Source organism: Aethalodelphis obliquidens, unplaced genomic scaffold (genome assembly GCF_003676395.1).
Source record: "Aethalodelphis obliquidens isolate GAN/ISIS:26980383/991018 unplaced genomic scaffold, ASM367639v1 scaffold4, whole genome shotgun sequence".
NCBI classification, from domain to species: domain Eukaryota; kingdom Metazoa; phylum Chordata; class Mammalia; order Artiodactyla; family Delphinidae; genus Aethalodelphis; species Aethalodelphis obliquidens.
In genome coordinates, this window is record NW_020837948.1 from 25379148 (window position 1) to 25397632 (window position 18485).

The following is an 18485-nucleotide window of genomic DNA, read 5'->3' on the forward strand; positions in this document are numbered from 1 at the left end:
AGAAAGTGACCAAAACAATGGTAAGGGCAGGTCAAAAGGGCACAGGAGTCCCAAAGGGCTCCCACTGGCCAAATCTAGGACAACTTCAATAACAGAATAGTTAGCTACAGTAGTGTATTACAAACCAGTGAAAAAATAGGAGTCAGTCCATGCCAATAACAAATAAAAAGGAGAGAAGGTGAGGCTCTCACCTACAGCGGAGTGCCAAGGGCTGACTGATACATGTGGAGGCAGCAGGACAGCTAGAATATCAGCATTTTGCAAGCATCATAGTAAAAGATCAAATCAAGCAAGAGTCCTCAATGGATGCTAGACCTAAGGTAAATATTGAAGAGCAGGGCATTTGCACTGAATTATATTATCTCTCCACAGATTGTTTATTAGTTGCAAAGGAGAAAAATAAAAACCCAGTAATTATCAAGTGGAAAATTGGGACAACCACGACTGGGTGATCACACTTAACATAACCGATAGGAGGCTGGCAGTGGTTACCATGCACCTCCAGATGTGACACCCTGGGAGACACACAACTTCACCTGTGCTGCTTTCCAGCGGAGAATGCAGAACATCATTCAATCACAGTGAAACAGACAAATATGAACTGAGCAGCTTTCCACAGTTGACCCTTGAGCAACAGGGGGTTAGGAGCACCAATCCCCACACGGTCAAAAATCTGGTATAACTTTACAGGCGACCCTCTGGATCCAAGGCTCTGCCTCAGCATGTTCAACTAACCAGAGATCAGGAAGTAACTGGACTACCAATCCAGTGGAAAAAATCTACCTACAGGTGGACCCACGCAGCTCAAACTCCTTGTTCTAGGGTCAACTGTATTTTCAAAAAGTGGAGTAGAACTGTAGTCTTCAAAAATCTCAAAGTCATAAAAAACAAAAATGCTACTAAAATGTTCCAGATTAAAGGAAGCTAAGTTGATTCTACATTGGAGCAGGAAAATACTATAAAAAACTTTATTAGGTCAGCCAACAAAATTGGAATATAGGAAGTAGATGATACAAGTATTCTACCGAGAGGGCAGACAACAGAAGCAAGAAGAACTACAATCCCACAGCCTATGGAACAAAAAACACATTCACAGAAAAACAGACAAGATGAAAATGCAGAGGGCTATGTACCAGATGAAGGAACAACATAAAACTCCAGAAAAACAACCAAATGAAGTGGAGATAGGCAACCTTCCAGAAAAAGAATTCAGAAAAATGAGAGTGAAGATGATCCAGGACCTCAGAAAAAGAATGGAGGCAAAGATCAAGAAGATGCAAGAAATGTTTAACAAAGACCTAGAAGAATTAAAGAACAAACAAACAGATGAACAATACAATAAATGAAATGAAAACTACACTACAAGGAATCAATAGCAGAATAACTGAGGGAGAAGAACAGATAAGTGACCTGGAAGACAGAATGGTGGAATTCACTGCTGTGGAACAAAATAAAGAAAAAAAAATGAAAAGAAATGAAGACAGCCTAAGAAACCTCTGGAATAACATTAGACGCAACAACATTTGCATTATAGGGGTTCCAGAAGGAGAAGAGAGACAGAAAGGACCCAAAAAAATATTTGAAGACATTATAGTTGAAAACTTCCCTAACATGGGAAAAGAAACAGCCAACCAATACCAGGAAGCACAGAGAGTTTCATACAGGATAAACCCAAGGAGAAACACGCCGAGACACATACTAATCAAACTGGCAAAAATTAAAGACAAAGAGAAAGTACTGAAAGCAGCAAGGGAAAAACGACAAATAACATACAAGAGAATTCCCATAAGGTTAACAGCTGATTTCTCAGCAGAAACTCTACAAGCCAAAGGGAGTGGCATGATATACTTAAAGGGATGAAAGGGAAGAATCTACAACCAAGATTACTCTGCCTGGCAAGGATCTCACTCAGATTCAATGGAGAAATCAAAAGTTTTACTGACAAGCAAAAGCTAAGAGAATTCAGCACCACCAAACGAGCTCTACAACAAATGCTAAAGGAACTTCTCTAAGTGGGAAACACAATTGAAGAAAAGGACCTACAAAAACAAACCCAAAACAATTAAGAAAATGGTCATAGGAACATACATATCGATAATTAACTTAAACGTAAATAGATTAAATGCTCCAACCAAAAGACACAAATTTGCTGAATGGATACAAAAACAAGACCCATATATATGCTGCCTACAAGAGACTCACTTCAGACCTAGGGACACACACAGACTGACAGTGAGGGAATGGAAAAAGATATTCCATGCCAATGGAAATCAAAAGAAAGCTGGAGTAGCAATACTCATATCAGATAAAATAGACTTTAAAATAAAGAATATGACAAGAGACAAGGACACTACATAATGATCAAGGGATCAATCCAAGAAGAAGACATAACAATTATAAATATATATGCATCCAACATAGGATCATCTCAATACATAAGGCAACTGCTAACAGCTATAAAAGAGGAAATCGACAGTAATACAATAATACTGGGGGAATTTAACACCTCACTTACAGCAATGGACAGATCATCCAAAATAAAATAAATAAGGAAACAGAAGCTTTAAATGACACAAAAGACCAGATAGGCTTAATTGATATTTATAGGACATTCCATCCAAAAACAGCAGATTACACTTTCTTCTCAAGGGCGCACGAAACATTCTCCAGGATACATCACATCTTGGTTCACAAATCAAGCCTCAGTAAATTTAAGAAAACTGAAATCATATCAAGCATCTTTTCTGACCACAACGCTATGAGATTAGAAATGAATTACAGGGAAAAAAATGTAAAAAACACAAACACATGGAGGCTAAACAATACATTACTAAATAACCAAGAGATCACTGAAGAAATCAAAGAGGAAATCAAAAAATACCTAGACACAAATGACAATGAAAACATGATGATCCAAAACCTATGGGATGCAGCAAAAGCAGTGCTAAGAGGGAAGTTTATAGCTATACAAGCCTACCTCAAGAAACAAGAAAAATCTCAAATAAACAATCTAAACTTACACCTAAAGGAATTAGAGAAAGAAGAACAAACAAAACCGAAAATTAGCAGAAGGAAAGAAATCATAAAGAGCAGAAATAAATGAAATAGAAACAAAGAAAACCATAGCAAAGATCAATAAAACTAAAAGCTGGTTCTTTGAGAAGATGAACAAAATTGATAAACCATTAGCCAGACTCATCAAGAAAACGAGGGAGAGGACTCAAATCAGTAAAATTAGAAATGAAAAAGGAGAAGTTACAACAGACACCGCAGAAATACATAGCATCCTAAGAGGCTAGTATAAGCAACTCTATGCCAATAAAATGGACAGCCTGGAAGAAATGGACAAATTTTTAGAAAGGTATAACCTTCCAAGACTGAACCAGAAAAGAAGTAGAAAATATGAACAGACAAATCACAAGTAATGAAATTGAAACTATGATTAAAAATCTTCCAACAAACAAAAGTCCAGGACCACATTGCTTCACAGGTGAATTCTATCAAACATTTAGAGAAGAGCTAACACTCATCCTTCTCAAATTCTTCCAAATAACTGCAGAGGAAGGAACACTCCCAAACTCATTCTATGAGGCCACCATCACCCTTATACCAAAACCAGACAAAGATACTACAAAAAAAGAAAATTAGAGATCAATATCACTGATGAATATAGATGCAAAAATCCTCAACAAAATACTAGCAAACAGAATCCAACAACACATTAAAAGGATCATACACCATGATCAAGTGGGATTTATCTCAGGGATGCAAGGATTCTTCAATATACGCAAATCAATGTGATACACCATAATAACAAACTGAAGGATAAAAACCATATGATCATCTCAATAGATGCAGAAAAAGCTTTGGACAAAACTCAACACCGCTTTATGATAAAACGCTCCAGAAAGTGGGCATAGAGGGAACCTACCTCAACATAATAAAGGCCATATACGACAAACACACAGCAAACATCATTCTCAATGGTGAAAAACTGAAAGCATTTCCTCTAAGATTAGGAACGAGACAAGGATATACACTCTTGCCAGTATTATTCAACATAGTTTTGGAAGTCCTAGCCACAGCAATCAGAGAAGAAAAAGAAATAAAAGGAATCCAAATTGGAAAAGAAGAAGTAAAACTGTCTGCAGATGACATGATACTATACATAAAGTATCCTGAAGATGCCACCAGAAAACTACTACAGCTAATAAATGAATTTGGTAAAGTTGCAGGATACAAAATTAATCCACAGAAATCTCTTGCATTCCTATACACTAATGATGAAAAATCTGAAAGAGAAATTAAGGAAACACTCCCATTTACCACTGCAACAAAAAGAATAAAATACCTAGGAATAAACCTACCTAGGGAGACAAAAGACTTGTATGCAGAAAACTATAAGACACTGATGAAAGAATTAATTAAAGATGATAACCAACAGATGGAGAGATATACCATGTTCTTGGATTGGAAGACTCAATATTGTGAAAATGACTATACTACCCAAAGCAATCTACAGATTCAATGCAATCCCTATCAAATTACCAATGGCATTTTTTACAGAACTAGAACAAAAAATCTTAAAATTTTTATGGAGACACAAAAGACCCCGAATAGCCAAAGCAGTCTTGAGGGAAAAAAACAGAGCTGGAGGAATCAGACTCCCTGACTTCAGACTACACTACAAAGCTACAGTAATCAAGACAATATGGTACTGGCACAAAAACAGAAACATAGATGAATGGAACAGGATAGAAAGCCCAGAGATAAACGCACGCACCTATGGTCAACTAATCTATGACAAAGGAGGCAAGGATATACAATGTAGAAAAGACAGCCCCTTCAATAAGTGGTGCTGGGAAAACTGGACAGCTACATGTAAAAGAATGAAATTAGAACAGTCCCTAACACCATATACAAAAATAAACTCAAAACGGATTAGAGACCTAAATGTAAGACTGGACACTATAGAACTCTTAGAGTAAAACATAGGAAGAACATTCTTTGACATAAATCACAGCAAGATCTTTTTTGATACACCTCCTAGAGTAATGGAAATAAAAACAAAAATAAATAAATGGGAACCTAATGAAACTTCAAAGCTTTTGCACAGCAAAGGAAACCATAAACAAGATGAAAAGATAACCCTCAGAAAGGGAGAAGATATTTGCAAACAAATCAACGGACAAAGGACTAATCTCCAAAATACATAAGCAGCTCATGCAGCTCAATATTCAAGAAACCAACAACCCAATCCAAAAATGGGCAGAAGACCTAAATAGACATTTCTCCAAAGAAGACATACAGATGGCCCAGAAGTACATGAAAAGCTGCTCAACATCACTAATTATTAGAGAAATGCAAATCAAAACTACAGTGAGGTATCACCTCACAGCAGTTAGAATGGGCATCGTCAGAAAATCTACAAACAACAAATGCAGGAGAGGGTGTGGAGAAAAGGGAACCCTCTTGCACTGTTGGTGGGAATGTAAATTGATACATCCACTATGGAGAACAGTATGGAGGTTCCTTAGAAAACTAAAAATAGAATTACCATATCATCCAGCAATCCCACTACTGGGCATATACCCAGAGACAACCATAATTCAAAAAGACACATGCAGGCTTCCCTGGTGGCGCAGTGGTTGAGAGTCCGCCTGCTGATGCAGGGGACATGGGTTCGTGCCCTGGTCCGGGAAGATCCCACATGCCATGGAGCGGCTAGGCCCATGAGCCATGGCCGCTGAGCCTGCGCGTCCAGAGCCTATGCTCCGCAATGGGAGAGGCCACAACAGTGAGAGGCCCGCGTACCGCAAAAAATAAAAAAAATAAAAAGACACATGTACCCAATGTTCATTGCAGCAGTATTTACAATAGCCAGGTCATGGAAGCAACCTAAATGTCCATCGACAGATGAATGGATAAAGAAGTTGTGGTACATATATACAATGGAATATTACTCAGCCATAAAAAGGAATGAAATTGGGTCATTTGTAGAGACGTGGGTGGATCTAGAGACTGTCATACAGAGTGAAGTCAGAAAGAGAAAAACAAATATTGTATATTAGTGCATACACGTGAAACCCAGAAAAATGGTCCAGATGAACCGGTCTGCAGGGCAGAAATAGAGACACAGATGTAGAGAACAAACATACAGACACTAAGGGGGGAAAGTGGTGGGGGAGGGGTGGTGGTGTGATGAATTGGGAGACTGGGATTGACATATATACACTAATATGTATTAAATGGATAACTAATAAGAACCTGCTGTATAAAAAAATAAATACAATAAAATTCAAAAATTGAAAAAATAAAAGAAGTATTCTACCAACATAAATTAAGTTGATAACTGTACTGTGGTCTATGGTCACATTAGAGAACATCTCTATTCTTAGGAAACACACACTGAAGTATTTAGAGACACATGACACGTGAAACTTACTGTTAAATTGTTCAGAAGGAAGTGTGTGTGTGTGGAGAGAGATAACTAAAAAAGGAAATGGAGTAAAATGTTAACAAGTGAACGTGAGTAACATGAGGGGAACTTGTTGTTTGTAATATTTTAAATCTTTGCAACTTTTGGTAAATTTGGAATTATTTTCAAATAAAAACAAATTTTACAAATCTGTTTTTATTGGGCTTCCCTGGTGGCGCAGTGGTTGAGAGTTCGCCTGCCGATGCAGGGGACACAGGTTCGTGCCCCGGTCTGGGAGGATCCCACATACCGCGGAGCAGCTGGGCCCGTGAGCCATGGCCACTGAGCCTGCGAGTCCGGAGCCTATGCTCCGCAACGGGAGAGGCCACAACAGTGAGAGGCCCGTGTATCTCAAAAAAAAAAAAAAAAAAAAAAAAATCTGTAGTTCTATTAAAAACATGAAAGGAACCCCTAGCTTACGTAAGCAAGACCTCTTGGGCTTGTTGACAAACAGTGATAACTCCTGGCCACCGTGACTTCCTCTTCTCAATGCAGGCTGAGAGTTCGGCCAAGTGCATCTAATTACTCGTGGCCAGAGCTGCCAGAAACCTTTTGGTTCTACATCCTGTCACGGGTAGGTTTGGCTGACGTTAGTTCCATGATGCATCACACGTAAATGTAATCACAGCATTTTTTTTTTTTTCCACTTATTCAACAAATGTGCTTAGTACATGCCAACTTCCAGGCCTACTCTGGGGACTGCATTCTTTCCCTGTTAATGAAACCAAGAAATTCAGGTATGATTCTGAATTCCTCCCTACTTTGCACAAAAAAATTCAATCTGCTACCAATCAGAAGCAATGTTACCTCCTAAATGCCCCTCAAATCTGTCCACTTGCCTCCTTCCTTGTGGTGGCTACCCCCTCGTCATCTCCCCTTGATCAGTCTTCAGTCTCTTAACTTGTCTGTCTCTGTTCTCACCTCCACGTTCACCCTGCAGCCAGAGTACTCTTTCTGAAAGGTAAATCTGATCACAGTGGGTGAGGCCCTAGGCTTGATGTACCACCCAGTCCCCTCCAGCAGTCCTCCAGTCCATCAGTCAGCATCAAGACCCAGCACACGCACACAGATCAGAGAAATCCTCTCCCAAGAAAGGTAGGACTGCACTAGTGCACTGGGACCATCTCACTTCCCTCCGGCCTTCTACCCTCATCACTAGGGTGGACAGCAGACGTGGAAAACCAACCCTCACTCCCTTTCGAATTTCACAGCCTCTTCGCTTTCATCTGCCTTGAACCCACTGGACCCCGTCTCACTATGTCTCCTATATCTGTTTATGTCAGTCACCCCCAAATAATGCTCAGCATATCCCCTTGTCTATCCCCCCTGCTTCACTGCTACCCACATCCTGAAACACTTCCTTGGTGCCCTCTGGAATTCATAGCCTACCAACAACAGCAAAATCCCCCAGCTCCAATCTGTTCTCTTAAACAGAGAGGGTGCTGCCTTCACCCTCTTGAGCTGGTCAACCCAGGCTCTCCCCTGAGGACAGTGTGCACCGCAGCGCTGATGCGGTGCTGTGCCTTCTGCCCCCATGCTTCTCATATCACTGGGCCTGCAAGTGGGGGAGGATCCTCCTTGCTCCCCATTGCCACTTGCAGACCATTCTCTCTCCCTCCCCATAGAACTCCCAGGTTTGAATCTCATCAGATAATATATATCACCTGTGATCTCTATGGTGGCTGTCGCCCTTAAGTCATCTCCCTCACAGCCTGATACTACTACAGTCTCTGTCAGTCTCTCCAATACTACTCTTGCATTAACTACTGGAAATTTTAATATATAAAAAAAAGATCCCTCCCACTCCCAGACATCTCAGTTCCCTGAACTTCTCTTCTCCAACAAGGTTGTCTTGCCCCCTCTGTCCACCCTTCACCCCCATGCTCCTAACTCCAGAGCAGCTTCAGCACTACTGACAATTATTGGGGGAGGAGGGCCTTCCTGTACCAACACCCAGCACTCTGGGAAAGTTTAGCGGCACAGCCAAACTCTACCCTCTAGAAGCCAGCACCATCCCTGCCCAATCCAGCGCTGTGACAACCAACAATGTCTCTAGATGTTGCCAAACATCCCCAGGGCTGGGGAGCAGGGGATGAGAGGCCATTGCCCCCAGGAGAAACACTGCCCTAGGACTTTCCCTTTACAATAACTGAAGCTCTTCCCTAATCTCAATGCCTAGCACCCAACTTTCTGATCACCACCTCCCTCTCCAGCTAACTCCCTCCAATACTCTACCCCCAACAATCTTTCAACTAAACCAGGACCTCCACCCACAGACTTGACCTCTCTTTCAGTGTCCTCAGTCACCTCCTTATCCAGTTTCAACTCCATGGCAAATCAATATAATCACTCCCCTGCCCCACTGGGTTCCCTTGCCCTTCTCTTTCTTATTGCTTTCTTAACAAAACCAACTCCCCACTTGCTCCACGCCTGCCCCAGTGCCACTGAATGTGGCTGGAGAAAAGCATACCATGAGTGGGCTCACTTGAAATTATGACACTTCACACCATGAAACTATCATAGTACATCATCAAACCACACGTCCCATGTCCATTTTCTCTCCCAAATTACTATTTAATAGCTTCCTCTTCCTTCAGACCCCAACACATCCTCCCCAATCTCAATCTCAACTGCAGAGCGTGCTACCTAGTTCCCTCAAAATAAAAGGAGAGGGCTTCCCTGGTGGCACAGTGGTTGAGAGTCCGTCTGCCGATGCAGGGAACCGGGTTCGTGCCCCGGTCCAGGAAGATCCCACATGCCATGGAGCTGCTAGGCCCAGGAGCCATGGGCGCTGAGCCTGCGCGTCCGGAGCCTGTGCTCCGCAACGGGAGAGGCCACAACAGTGAGAGGCCCGCATAACGCAAATAAATAAATAAATAAATAAATAAATAAATAAAATAAATTAAATAAATAAATAGAAAAAAATAAAAGCAGAATGGTCATAAGAGAACAACCACCTTCCCCAATCTACATTCCCACACTCCTTCTTCCTGCCTGCAAACCAGAGATGAACTGCCCTGGCTGCTCTCTAAAACCATGTATATGCCTCCATTTATATAACAGCTGGCATCTCCTATCCTCTACTCAGCAAGTACCATTCCAGCATTTCTCTCTCCTACATCAAGTTTTCACCATGTATTGGATCATTCTCATCAGGATATAAATGTGCTATTATTTCTTCCAACTTACAAAACAAAACAACACACACCTCCTCTTGCCCCACTTCCCCCGTCACGTATCTCCCTATTTGTTCCTCTTTGTGTCAAAACTCCTCAGAAGAGCTGTCCACACTCACCATCTCCAATTCCATTCCTCCTATTACCTCTTTTGTTTTTCTTAACATGCATGAATTTAGGTGTCCATTCTCCTATGAATGAACGTCTCTGTTATTTTATTTCTTTTTTACTTTCACGTAAGTGTTGCAAGGAATATCCATGTCCCTTGTGATTCTCTAGGGTACAAAGAGCTAAGAGTGGAGTTGCTAAAACTCACTCTTCAATCCACCGAAACTGGTCTTATCAGTGACCTCCTACATTCCTAAGGTTGATTCTCAGTCCTTATCTAATTTGACATGTCAGCATCATTTGAACCTTACTTAATACATGAATTTCACTTGGCAAAGGTGAGGACAATTTAGGATTCCTTCTACCTCCCTGATTGTTCCTTCTCAGCCTCCTTTTCTGGTTCTTCCTCTTCTCTTCTCGTCTACACTCATTCTCCTAGTGACCTCATACAGTGTCATAGCTTTGAATCCAGGGATATGTCAATGATTCTCAAATTTGAATATTCTGCAAAGACATTGGTCCTGAACTCCAGACTCACAGAGCCCACTTACTAAATGTCCCCACTCAGAAGTCTAACAGACACCTCAGATTCATCATGTTAAAAATGGGGCTCCTGGGGCTTCCCTGGTGGTGCAGTGGTTAAGAATCCGCCTGCCAATGCAGGGGACACGGGTTCGAGCCTGGTCTGGGAAGATCCCACATGCCGCGGAGCAACTAAGCCCGTGTGCCACAACTGCTGAGCTCACGTGCCACAACTACTGAGGCCCGCGTGCCTAGAGCCCGTGCTCCACAACAAGAGAAGCCACCACAATGAGAAGTCCGCACACCACAACAAAGAGTAGCCCCCACTCACCACCACTAGAGAAAGCCCGCGCGCAGCAACGAAGACCCAACACAGCCAAAAATATAAAAAAAATAATAAATTTATCAAAGAAAGAAAAAAAGAAAATATTGGTGGGGATACTGAAAAGAAAAAAGATGAGATTGTTATCTGTGGATACAAAGCAATATATAAACAGATGTTAGACATTATTACTATCTAATAAGATATGTCAATGTGTTTTGTTGGACATGGTAAATATCAAAAAGTGGAATTGGACAGTGTTAGTGGCATAGTGTGACACCAGGAAAATCTTTTATCTGTAGGACATTGCTGTTCTTTTGGGAAATGAATCTCTGAACTTGGCCCTAACAGCTCCTAACATAAAGAGTTAAGTCTCTCTGACTGGACCAGCCGACTGGAAAACCAGTAGAATAAGGATTTCAATCCTTTTCCAAGCTGACTGTGATTATTGTTCCAGGTAATGGGTTTCAGGGGCCTTTTTTATTTAATCTATGATTACAGTTAGGCCTCCATAATAATCAGCTTAATTCTACCATTATGGAAATCACCACCTCGCAAAGATACCCTGGTGGAGAAAGAAGAAAGAGTCTGCAAAGCCAGAATTCTCAGAAAATGGAGTGCCTTGGTTAAATTAGTGTGCGATTTAATAAAATAAATTTTAGGGCTTCCCTGGTGGTGCAGTGGTTAAGAATCCGCCTGCCAATGCCGGGGACACGGGTTTGATCCCTGAACCGGCAAGATCCCACATGCCATGGAGCAACTATGCCCGTGCGCCACAACTACTGAGGCTGTGCGCCACAACTACTGAGCCCGCGTGGCAAGAGCCCGTGCTCCACAACAAGAGAAGCCATGGCAATGAGAAGCCCGCGCACCGCAACAAAGAGTAGCCCCCGCTCGCCACAACTAAAGAAAGCCTGCGCACAGCAACGAAGACCCAATGCAGCCAAAAATAAATTAATTAAATAAATAAATTTTTTAAAAAATTTAAAGAATAAAATAAAATAAATTTTAAAATTCCTTTGATTCAAGCCTGAGTTATATGTGACCTGCTTTGGCACCTTACTAGAGACCACTGCCAGGAGCACACAGTGCCTCAGGCTGCACACAAACAAACATCCGTGCCTTCTCAGAGATGCTACAGCAAAGGGACTGAGCTGTGTGTGTAGGAAACCAGGCCACCCTGTGGAGACTGCCATTTTTTAAAAAAATCACATGCTGACATCAATTTTGTTATCGTTTTCGCTTAATAATGAAGAAATGTAAGAAGCTGAAAGTTCGAGTTAGCTGAAACTTTAACAAATATTTATCCCAAGGTTGTAGAAGACATTTTAAGGCACTGTAATAATAATGTACAAAGAGTTCACCAAAGGCCCTCCTTCACAAAAATAACTTAGGTCTAAATGGAAAAAATGACTTTGAATAATAGTAATGCTTCCATGAAAATTCTTTTTCTTTTTTATATTTTTATTGAGGTATAACACACATAATCTTTTTTTTTAATTGAGAGAACAGGTGACCTTTTTCTTTTTTCTTTTTTTTTTAAATTAATTTATTTTTGTTGTGTTGGGTCTTCGTTTCTGTGCGAGGGCTTTCTCTAGTTGTGGCAAGCGGGGGCAACTCTTCATCGCGGTGCGCAGGCCTCTCACTATCGCGGCCTTTTTGCGGAGCACAGGCTCCAGACGCGCAGGCTCAGCAGCTGTGGCTCACGGGCCCAGCTGCTCCGCGGCATGTGGGATCCTCCCAGACCAGGGCTTGAACCCGCGTCCCCTGCATCAGCAGGCAGATTCTCAACCACTGCGCCACCAGGGAAGCCCCCTGACATATAATCTTATATTAGTTTCAGGTATACAACATAATGATTTGATATTTGTATACAATGCAAAATGGTCACCACAATAAGTCAAGCTCTGTCACCTTATATAGTTACAGAAAAGTTTTCTTTCTTGTGATGAGAACTTTTAAAGATCTACTCTCTTAGAAATGTTCAAATATACAACTTATTTTATCACTGAACGTTTGTACATTTTGACCCCCTTTATACATTTTTACCAACCCCCCAACAAATAATGAATTCTTTGGGAGGAGAATCTTATGTAATATGTACAAGTTTTACAGTGGCAATGATGACATTATTATTATTATTTTCTTTTGGACTACAGGAGTTGGAATTTGGCTACTTAATTTTAAGTTAAAAATAATTTTAGACTTAAACTAATTTTAGTCTACAAATAATTTTAGACTTATTCAGAATTCCTGAAAACCTTTTCGTTTTGTGAATAGTTTCCCTTGCTGTGCCAAAACTTTTTAGATTGATGTGATCCCTTTGTTTATTTTGTTTTCATGAAAAGCCTTATCATTTTATTATCACTTTCTCTTTTTTTTTGGCTGTGCAGCTTGTGGGATCTTAATCTTAGTTCCCTGACCAGGGATTGAACCCAGGCCCTCAGCAGTGAGAGAGCGGAGTCCTAACCACTAGACTGCCAGGGAATTCCCATTATCACATTCTTATTAAAAACTTGAAATGTTATTTCCAAGTATTAAACAGACCTTACTCCTTGCATTATCAAGTCACATGAAACCAGCAGCAGGATAGGAAGAAAACTGTATAACACTACTATCTAATGAGCTATTCTACAATACTTTTGGATAATTTTAATTCAGTCTTTTATCAGCACATCTTTTAAGGTTGAAGAAAACTGGACTTTCTTCAGACTAGACTGTTGAGAACTACTACAATCTTTTTAGACTATTCGTTCCTTTAAAAACTAGGAATTTCCCCTCCTTACAAGTTAAAACTCATGTCAAAAATTCAATTTTAGTTTCATCAATAATTGGCAGCATATCACACAGTTCTGGGAGGGATCACTGTATTTTTTCTAGAAGAAGAACCAATAGTAGTATCAGGTTTTCTGATTTGGCAGCCCACCATCCCAGTACATCAGTTCACTGATCAGGCCGCAAGTATTTACTGAGCACCTGCTACACGTGGGGCACTAAACCAGATACCAGGTTCCAACTGTGGTTGCAGCCACTTTGCTTCCTGTATCCCAGCTTGTGGCTGCATCAGCAGATTTTGTTTACTTCTTTCTACAAGTATCTTATTAGAAAGTCAATTCAACACTGTTCACTTAAGTTTTATTTCAGCATAAAGTTAGCATCAAGGAGACAGAAGGATGAATTCTCCTACGTCGTATTTTCATCCACGTATCCCAACATGAATTATAGGAATAGCACTTCAAGGGAGCATTATTTTCACAGGGAGATTAAAAGGAAGCTTTCACATCCTGTCTTCTTTTGCCCAGTTTCCTAAAAGCTACCTGTCAATGCACGAGAGCACCCTGAGGCTCTGACAAACACTGTACCCGCTACCCAAACAGTCCTGGAGGTCACTGCCAACCTGCAGAGTGACCGTCAGCACTTCTGCACCCTTGGCTTACAGCCTCCCTTGAAAGCATCCAGAATTTCCCATATGGTTTATCTACCACGCTCAACTAGGGAAAGAACAGAAGTGTGACTCCCTACAAGTTGTTGTTCAATTGACTTCGGGACAAAATTAGGACACGTTTTATCCCGCATGCAGGCTGCGCCCTTCTAATTACATGAATCTTACCTTCATAGACCATATTAAAGATGGAATTACACTAATAGTGATAATCACATCCTATTCTCTCCTGTGCCCTAGAAAGGTTATTTTTTTTCCTTTGCTAAAACTGAAGTGACATTTCTCCATTACCAACTCATTCATTCCTACTCATTTCCCCTTCCCTTCCTTGACAAATTGTTCACATGAGTCAATTAACCTCCTTCCATGTGGCTGCAGCTGAAGAAAACATGGCGGTTTTACTTCACCGTGTCTTCTAAGTTATCAATGAGTAGACAAGGCTTCCCGTCTCAGGGAAGCTAAGCACTAAACACAAACTTACATCTTTTCCCAGTACTCTGAGTTCAAACTGTGTCTCCTTGAAGTGAACCTTTGTAATCCGAGGCCTGAAAAGCAAAACAGATAGTGGGAAGTATTCAGTAGAAAAAGACTGGTTTATAGACTGCTACTGGAATTGTAGAGAGTTCCCTGTACATCCTTCATTCTGGACACCTTCTTGAACAAAACTCCATTCTCACTCTCCTGGGCTTCTCCAATACATGCAGACAAGCTTGGAGTCCCCAGGCCCTGGTGGTGCTGCCTTCCCAGACACAGTGGAGTGCTATGGGCTCCCCTATCTCTCTCAGATCCTTCCCCATTTAGAGTTAGAACTCAGAGGAGTCCTGGGCCCACAGACTACCCTGGAATGGGTAGGAAATCCTACTACACACAGCTTCCATGGACAAGAGAGTCCAGAACCAAAATACCTGAAATTTACAGAGAAAAGATACATCGATATGCATTGGAAGAAAACTTATACCCAAGTTCACTCATTTACTTGTCAACCACTGGAAGGGTACCTGTTTGCCTTTCCCCAACTCTTTCAATGACATACAAGTCCCATAAGCCGAATACATACAGCGTACAACTTTAATACCAACTCTGCCCTCAAGTTAAACTTACCAGAAATACTTCCCCACTTGTTTTTTATTCTTGTAGACAACAACACCAACCGGAGTTAATCCTAAGAAATATTCAGATTTGTTTTCTCCCTACAAAAACAAACATACGTTTATAACCATAAATTTGTTCATGTAAAAACTCTTTCTCAAACTGTAACTAGCCATACACACTTAATCTGTTGCATAAATACTAGATCTGGTTTTTGAAAGACATCATCTTAGAAAGCTAGCTAAGCTATCATGGTAGCTAATGTGCTGCTCATTTTTTTCAAAGTTTTTAAGAAAATTTTTCTTAGTGCTTTCTAACTGGTCACCTCAGTTCATTAAGAGAACCTGGACTACCTACCAATCCAGCCACTGACTGATTCACCCCGTGTTGCTTCTACAGTGGTGTTCAACCCTGGTTGCACATTAACCAGGAATTCCTCATGCAGCTTAAATGCTGATGCCTGGGTACCATCAAAACTGGTTAAATGAGAATCTGTAACGAAGGGGCCCAGGTATCAGAAACACATCAATGCTCCAGGTGATTCTCCTGTGCAGCTAAGAACTGACCACCACTGGCTGCTCTCAAGGGCCCCTTCCAAGGACTTGTCTTGATCTTACTCTCTGATCGGGACAGTCATGAGTCCTGGTTCACCACCGCCCTCCCCAGAAACCTCAGGCAGCCACCTGCAGACATACATATGGATTTTCTGAGGTCTCCAGCATGCTGCTTCCTATTTCCATTTGTTACTTTAAGACTGCTCAAAAATTTTAAAATACGATTTCTTCTGCTAGGTGAAGACTGGAAACCCTTCATTTCCGGGCAATAACAAATCCCAATTAAGAAAGTGGGATCCTGGGCTTCCCTGGTGGCGCAGTGGTTGAGAGTCCGCCTGCCGATTCAGGGGACACGGATTCATGCCCCGGGCCGGGAGGATCCCACGTGCCGCAGAGCGGCTGGGCCCGTGAGCCATGGCCGCTGAGCCTACGCGTCTGGAGCCTGTGCCCCCGAAAGGGGAGAGACAAAAAAGTGAGAGGCCCCCGTACCGAAAAAAAAAAAAAAAAAGAAAATGGGATTCTGAAATGAAAAGGTCACAGAGTGGATACCAAGAACACACAGAGAATTGTGTTTGTATCCATCTTTTTTCTACCCTAAGGGCAAATAACAGCCTGCAAAGTCAAATTCCCAAGGAACATAAGATAACTAATATATTTTCAAAAAATATCAGCTGTTGCCCACTTTCAGTTCTAAAAATTCGATTTTAAAGGAATGTATGGAAGATTCTAACGAATTCGGTTCATTTGCCATAAATTTCCACCTCCCACAAAAAAAATATTTTTGAATTAGAATAAACATCATACAAATGCAGAGGCATTTCGCAGAAGACTCTCTCTTTATACATTTCCTATAAAATATATTTGTTAAAAAACTGAAAACCTAACAAGATTAATGTGGCTAGAAGAAAAAAAATAATAATTACTCCACAAAGTTTTACAAGTATTTTTAAAGGACAGCAGTATGGAGCATTTAATGGTTTAATGAGATTAGACTGTAATTTATCAGGGAGCTACTACTTCTCCCAAATATGTAACTTTTATTGCCATATTAACAGTATAACCAGGGATGCTTCTAATTCTTTACAAATAATATGAGATGATTTGTTTTAGCAAACTCTGATGAGCAAAAGACATATTACAAAATGAATACATCAATGAGCTGTTTGCATTACAGTAAGTCTTATCAGGGTTTCTTAAAAATTGAGTTCCAAAAAAAACCCAACTGAGTTCCATAATCCAAATGACAAACATTCAATCTACGTATAATCTTTAGCAATTCACTTCGTGTAAAGAATAAGACAACTGGTCCATTTTCTCAAATAATCAGATTTGTCAATTGGTAACTAAACTCTCATAAAATCAAAGACAATGACATTCCAATCTCACTGGTGTACAATAACCAGTTGGTAACCTTAGAGAAGTGGCTCAAAGTTGAAGATCTGGATCCTGAACACTCAGTACAGATTCAGTGTAAGTGCCCACTGATCATATTCCGTAAGTTTTCATCAGCCACTGAAGAAAAACTGCAAAAATTCTCCTATTTATGCAGTGGCAATAACTACAGTAGGCAGTAACCCTAATATTGACAGAACCTGCATATCCAACATAGAACCACCAACAGTTACACATATACTGTTGCCTAAAGTCTACTTTAGCAGGCAGGTGATTTTATGAATGTTTTTCAGCCATAAAGTCTATTTTTTGGAAAATCCTCCTGTTTTCTGTCTAATATAATCAATTATAGACCAATTTAAAACTGTTTTGATGTTTAGCTAAGCCCTCTGGAGCTGTTATCCAGGTTGTGTTTTCAAGCCCAGTTAATTGTTTTTCTACACACGGAAATATAATCACAGACCTTTATGCAAAACTCATTAGGCTTTAATCCACGCACGAGATTCTTTGTGTTCAAAAACATCAGATGAAGAAGTATCATCTGCTCGCTAAACAACAGGACTGCTCCTTTCCTTTGGGAGTTCCAGTGACTTTTTAAGAAAATGTCATCAGCTTAAAATACTCTGTGTTAATTAAATGTTACTCACATAGACAGGATGGAGGTCAACACCGTACATCTCCAGGGATTTAGCAGTCCTCAAATAATTCAGCTCCGCTTCAGAAGGAGCCTGACCCCTACGCCCAGCATAAAAACAAAGAGCCTTACTTTACTGATAGCTACTACGCTCACAGGGAACAGAAGCCATTTTCACTATATTCGCTGGAAAAATAAATAATGTTTTGTGCTAATGCAAACATAAGCCTTTGTATTTCAAGAAGACTCTTGCCTTCGTGGTGACAAAATTTTAATACTCTGAGGTGATACTTGTAAGTTAATTTCATTTACCAAATCTAGTTTTGCTCATTATAGCTGATCTCAGTAGCCCCACATATATTAAAAAGTCTCAGTTTCAGAAACCCCCAAAGAGATTACTGAGCATATAAGCACTCAAATTAAAAAGCATACCCTTTACAGACAGTAAAACATCTCTGTGTACCGGCAGCTCTCCACCGGGAGGGAAACGAAGGAGAGCAGTGTTGGAGGGAAGAAGAGAATGGGCCCTCACCACCCAACCGGGGCTCATCAGCATCTCCTGAGCACATGTGTAGTCCTTTAGAAACTGTAAAAGTACTTGACACTTTCTTAATACAAAGTATAAAAATCTTCCCAAAATCGTCATTGGTGACAATATACAGAAAATAGCATTCATTCCTAAAGAGGGTAAGCATCTGCCAGGAATCTCCATGGATGACTGGAACTCTCTCTCTCTCTCTCTCTCTCTCTCTCTCTCTCTCTCTCTCT

General features: G+C 40.7%; 1 protein-coding gene across 6 annotated transcripts in view; it reads right to left on the reverse strand.

Annotated features, from left to right (window-relative positions):
- EPB41L4A (erythrocyte membrane protein band 4.1 like 4A) overlaps positions 1–18485 on the reverse strand; it is a 256154-nt gene that overhangs the window by 83251 nt on the left and 154418 nt on the right. For all 6 annotated transcript variants that reach the window (XM_027100046.1, XM_027100063.1, XM_027100039.1 and 3 more), the window contains exons 8-10: positions 17731–17818; positions 15150–15238; positions 14530–14593 (exon numbers count right to left, since the gene is read on the reverse strand). In XM_027100046.1, the coding sequence (XP_026955847.1) occupies positions 14530–14593; positions 15150–15238; positions 17731–17818 (241 nt within the window). The remainder of the gene's footprint in view (positions 1–14529; positions 14594–15149; positions 15239–17730; positions 17819–18485) is intronic.